This window comes from Molothrus aeneus, chromosome 1 (assembly GCF_037042795.1).
Source record: "Molothrus aeneus isolate 106 chromosome 1, BPBGC_Maene_1.0, whole genome shotgun sequence".
Lineage (NCBI taxonomy): Eukaryota > Metazoa > Chordata > Aves > Passeriformes > Icteridae > Molothrus > Molothrus aeneus.
In genome coordinates, this window is record NC_089646.1 from 18,284,202 (window position 1) to 18,289,768 (window position 5,567).

Here is a 5,567-nt window from a genome sequence, read left to right on the forward strand (position 1 = left end):
GCACTAGACAACTTCTATGTGTCCTAAGAAAGTTACTAAGCACAAAGTGCCATCCACTTAACTTTCTGAAGAGCAAGCCCTCGGCTGGAATGGAAAACAGTGATACTTACATAAATCTTCCTTTTCCTACCTGCCCATCACCCTTATTTTGGGATTCCTTCATTGCAAACCAATTCCGGTCTTGCAAACCTTGCTTCGTGTAACCAAGTCTGTTCAACACACACGACAATTTTAACATATCCCTTGCACATTTAGTGACAGAATGTCATAGTCTTGGCGACCTAAGGAACTCCTGAAATGCAGCATCCAACATGTCAACTAATTCACAACTGTATTATAAAATTCAAGCAAAGATGGCATCACAAAGCTTATGCTCCCACCGACTGAAGTTCACATTAGCTTGGTTTAGAATTAAAGCATTTTCTACTGATTTATAGAACCGTACAAGTGGCATACTGAAAATCAAGCTCTTTTTCTGACTTATTGTCAATAATAAAAAGTCTGTTGACCAAAGTCCCCAGACAGGTCTAAGGATTAGTTGGGTTATGTGAGTGATTAGCCACAGTTAAAATACTTGGGCACTGAAATTATGATCCAGGACAATATCTGTCCTTCCCTTGTTACTGGAATTGTTGAACAGAGGACAGTAATGGAAAACTTGCAACTACCTCTGCTTTTGCTGGGGGCAAGAATAGTGTTAGAAGCAGTTTTGTAAAGCTCTGTCCACATCAGGATCACTGCTTCCATAAAATTTGTCCACAAAACTGCCTCTACTCCTGTTCAAAGACACCACTAGCTTGCATCTGAACCTAGTGTCTCAGCTGAACTTGAAACACTACAGCTATTAAAAAAAAAACACCACCACTTTACATCTTCAAAACATCTGAAATGCCATTTTTGCAGTTTCCTTTTAGACAGAGTACATAATGCAAGCTGCAAAGACAAGCGCCTTGTTACACGCTTCAGCAATACACCCTCCATGTCTTTGCAAACTAGTTCAACAAGTAACCTAGTTTTTTCAAATTCCTTAAAGTTATCTGCATGCCCCTGTGACTCATGCAGTAGATAAATTGCTGAGGAACTCTGTGGGAACCCATCCCAGGGTCCTGCACGGTTGGTTTTTAACACTGCTTTCTTTATTTGTGATACTTTAGTATCGTTTTTATCACACAGAGTGAACACTATGCTGTACCAATCCTTTTTGCTTAGCTTACTGAGCATTTCTAAGGTTTGTGTTGCAAAACACAAAATTTGTGATCACAATTCATGATACAGCCAAAAATGGTAATTTTAGAGGACTTTAAATAAATGTGTTTGGGATTATAGTTACAACTTTGAAAGAATTAATCCCATCCAGCCTGGATAAAATGTTTTTGATCAGTCAACACATCACTGATATTTAGTGATGTTGTATTAATACCTTCATTTTTACAGTCATGTGAGTAGCCATTTTCCCCATAAACTACCTCTGCTCCTTATGAACACATCCATGACTGCATCTTTGCCGTGCTCTCTCCTCAAAACTCAGCTTTCCAAAGAATCATGGGTTAAGCAGAAGCGGACTAGAAAACCGGGGTTTTTCCACCACTGTTTGCACTCTAAAGAAAAAGGACAACTGGGTGTAAAGAGAACAGGAAAAATACTCTACTAACCAATATTTTGAAAATACCATAATATTTAAATCTACTCTTTGTACCACATAAACCAGTAACAAATATATACATTAGTCCTGCAGCTCCATCACATGTGCTCAACTAAGACTGATGCATTTCAGCTGTTTAGTTACTTTTAATCGTAACTTTAACCCAGAATCCTTCTGTTGTTTAAGGATGAAGCCTTTTACTATTTTGAGATCAGGGACTGATTTGTAAACACATTTTAACAACTTGCAAGGTATTTCCATCTTGTGAGGGGAGTAGAAAGCTGCATCTCCCTATGACATTACTTCTGTTTGAGTGACAGGAGGGTGCCAAGGCATCACTACTGACAGGACAAATCTCAAGCAAGTTTGGGGCTAACTGCAGGATGGAGGTTCCCAAAGACCAATGTCCAAGCCCAAGTGTGCACAGTCCAGCAGAATGCTGGCTCACCACCAACCCTGGTGTCACCAGCTCATGAACTATGCTTGAGAACTCCTCTTCTAAGGCATATTAATATAGAAAATTGTTTCTCACTGGCAAACAGATACACTAAGATCTCTTGCAGTAAGAAAATAATTACAGATATTCAATTGTCCTTAAATGCTTGCATTTCTTTCACATATTGACAGACACCAGAATTATCAGCGGTTCACATCTATAAAGTACCATGCCCCTTCTTCCCACCTTTTAATAGGGGAGACTAAGGCAGAGAAGCTAAATAAAAGGTCCTGTAAACCCACCCACAATTGTTCCCCACACCAGGAATGCACAAGGTAGAAAAGAAGAGCACAAGTAAAATTATATTTTTTATTCATTCCATTTTAGCTGTGAATATTCCTATTATACAAATACAGTATAAATTCCAAAATCACAATATATTACAAAATAAAAAAGTACAAACTGCATTACTTAATAAATATATCTAACAAGTTAATCAGAAAGTAGAAGAGACAGAATCCAGATTGGAGACATTTAAATGTTTGACCCAGCAAACCATACAAACCTCAATTTAAGTACTTTTTTCTTTTAAACCATAAACCATTCCTGATTTCTTGATTAGAAAATAAAGTCACGTGAATAAAATGTTGTGATCAGATAATGACTTGTTGGTGAAACACCAGTGCCAAAAAAGAAGCAGGGCTTACACGAAAGACACCATAACCCCAGAAACAAGAACACAAACACTGAGGTGCAGCCAAGGCAATTACTGCCAAAGCAGGAGACTATTATCTAGTCACAACATTCTATTGCAAGTTAATGTTCTGTTATTATAGATAAATAATATAAATGGAGCAGAGAGTGAGCCAACCAGGCAACAAGAGGCCAGTTTACTCAAAACAGTAATTAAAAACAGAAGAGTCAATTGCTCCCTGCTCTGTTCACGTGTAGCTGCATTCCAACTGGCTCAAAGGACCTGTTCTGTGCTCCAGGCAGAGAAAGCAACTGTTCCTAAAAGCTGTCTGTTCTCACTTTGCCACACTTTTACAAAAGCCATTATTTTAATTTTGCAAGAAAATACCCACAATATTTTCATCAACTAGGGGGGTCAGTTTGACATCAACTTCATTTGGTAAAAATATAAGGTTTATGGGTAAAAAACACAGCAAAAAATAGCTGTTACATCATAAGCCTTATTTACAAAAACTGTTTACAAACGTTTTTGGCTGTACAGCTGAAAGCCAGATACTAATGTAAGATGTAGAAGATGGAGGTAACAGTTTAAAAATAGTGTGCAAAAAATACATTCTTATAGAAAATAGACAGTGAGGAGGGGAGACACAAACATACACAGAGAAATCTGCTTGCAAAGAACCCGAGGCTAAGTTTTTACAACAGAATATTACAACTACGTCTGTATTTATCCCCCGCAACCTACAGTCTTTCTCCGTCTGGGGTGCTGCTGCTTCATTAAGGATTAAGGCATCACCATCACAGCCAGCACATCTCTCTGTCAGTCCCTGCAGCCAAGCTCCCGGCCCGGGCGCTCTCATGAGCAGGCATTCTGCTCTATGTACATCTTGGACAAGGACACCGCCATGGACTTGGCCAGCTCCTCATCCCGCCTGCGCTGTACCTGAGTCTGTCTGCACCACGCCTCGTACTCTGGGTTGGGGCACACGCGGTCCAGCACAGCATCGTAGTGCCCATTGCTAAGCCAGCTCAGCCAGATACTGGGCCGTGTCGGGTCCTCGGGCCCCAGGTAGTGAACCATGGTGGAAACGGTGGGGCTCTCGGGCCGGCCGCCCGTGGTCAGGTGGATGTTCACGTTCAGCATCTGCCCCATGGCCAGCAGCTCCGGGTAGCCGGCCCAGGCCCCGTCCTGGGCGGCGCCGATGAGGAACTCTCCCACGTCGCCCTCGATGATGGGGTTGAAGTGGTCCAGGTGGTCGGCGATGTAGTGCACGGTCTGCTCGCGGAGCTCGCCGTGCAGCCGCTGGTCCCCGTACACCGCCTTGCAGACGGCGCGGTACAGGCAGTTCCCGTCGGGGATGATGTGGAAGCGGAACCGGCCCTTCTGCCGCAGGTACTTGTCCTGCTTCTCCACCTCGGCCAGGTACAGCGCCAGCTTCTCGCTGCGCTCCGCTCTGCCGCCGGGCCCCCGCCGCACGTCGGGCCCCGCCGCCGCCTCCTCCTCCTCGCCGTGCGCGGCGGGGCCGCCGGGCTGCGCGGGGCCCCCGCTCCGCTCCGCGGGGCCGCAGCCGGGGACCAGCCCGGGCTGGGCTCCGGCGGCCGCCGCCTGCAGCGCCTGGCAGTGCTCGCTGAGCCGCAGGCTGCGGTTGCTGGGCTCCTCGGCGGCGGCCTCGCCGTCGCCCCCGGCCTGCCGCACGCTCTCCAGGATGCCCTCCAGCCAGGCGCGGCTGCGCGGCGAGGCCGGCACCAGCTCCCCGGCGGCCTCGGCGCGCTGCACGATGCGGATGGGCACGATCCGCTCCAGCGGCCGCCGGCGGCTGACGGTGACCTGCGTGCAGGAGCTGAACTGCGGGCCGCCCGCCGGCCGCCCGGCCGGGCCCGCCGCGGGGCCGCTCGGCATCACCTCCAGGCAGGACGAGAAGGCGGGCATGGCGGCGGCGCTGCTGCTGCCCCCCGCGGGAACGAAGCTGTCCTTGCCGGAGCTCTCGGCGGCCGCGTTCGGGCCCGCGGCGTCGGCGGCGCTCGGTGCCTCCGCGGCGGAGGGTCCCGGCGACAAGGAGACCTTGAAGACGGCGGCGGAGCTCGGCGAGGCCGCGGCGGCTGCTGCGGTGGCGGCCGCCGGGTAGTGGGTGATCACGGAGCTGTAGAGCTGCATCCTCGGCTCCCCGCGGGCGGCGCTTTATAGGCGGCGCCGCCGTCGGAGCTGGGGCGGGGAGCGGCAGCGGGGGCCGCGCTGGGGCTGCCGAGGAGGATGAACCGCCCGGGTAAAAATAAACAAGGGCATCACCGCCCGCCCCGCCCCGGCCGGGCCCCGCGGCCGCAGCAATTCCGACTGCGCCACCGGGCCGGCCCCCCCGCGGCTCCGGCCCTTCTGGAAACTGCGGGAGCGCGGGAGGGGGGCGGGGCTGCCCGGGACGTCAGCAAGCGCCGCCCCTGCCCGGCCTGCGTGCGCTCGGTGCCGCGGTCCCGAACTGCAGCTCGGTGCCGCGGTGCCCGGCTGCCGCTCGGTGTCACGGTGTCCGACTGCAGCTCGGTGTCACGGTGTCCGACTGCAGCTCGGTGTCACGGTGTCCGGCTGCAGCTCGGTGCCGCGGTCCCCGGCTGCCGCTCGGTGTCACGGTGTCCGGCTGCCGCTCGGTGCCGCGGTGTCCGACTGCAGCTCGGTGTCACGGTGCCCGGCTGCAGCTCGGTGTCGCGGTGCCCGGCTGCAGCTCGGGCACGGATAACATTGATTGTGTCCACTCGGGTTTGGACAGTGCCCGGCGAGAGCTGCTGCAGTCCCACTCTGGGAAATGC

General features: G+C 50.7%; 1 protein-coding gene across 1 annotated transcript; it reads right to left on the reverse strand.

Moving 5' to 3' along the window:
• Positions 1 to 2,433: 2,433 nt before the first annotated feature.
• On the reverse strand, positions 2,434 to 5,146 carry OTUD1 (OTU deubiquitinase 1). Its single transcript, XM_066552227.1, has one exon. The coding sequence runs from the start codon at positions 4,924 to 4,926 to the stop codon at positions 3,628 to 3,630; it is 1,299 nt and encodes a 432-aa protein (XP_066408324.1). The 5' UTR covers positions 4,927 to 5,146; the 3' UTR covers positions 2,434 to 3,627.
• Positions 5,147 to 5,567: the final 421 nt, after the last annotated feature.

Coding starts and splice junctions, on each gene's coding strand:
- OTUD1 (XM_066552227.1), bottom strand. CDS start 4,926: ATGCAGCTCTACAGCTCCGTGATCACCCACTACCCGGCGGCCGCCACC.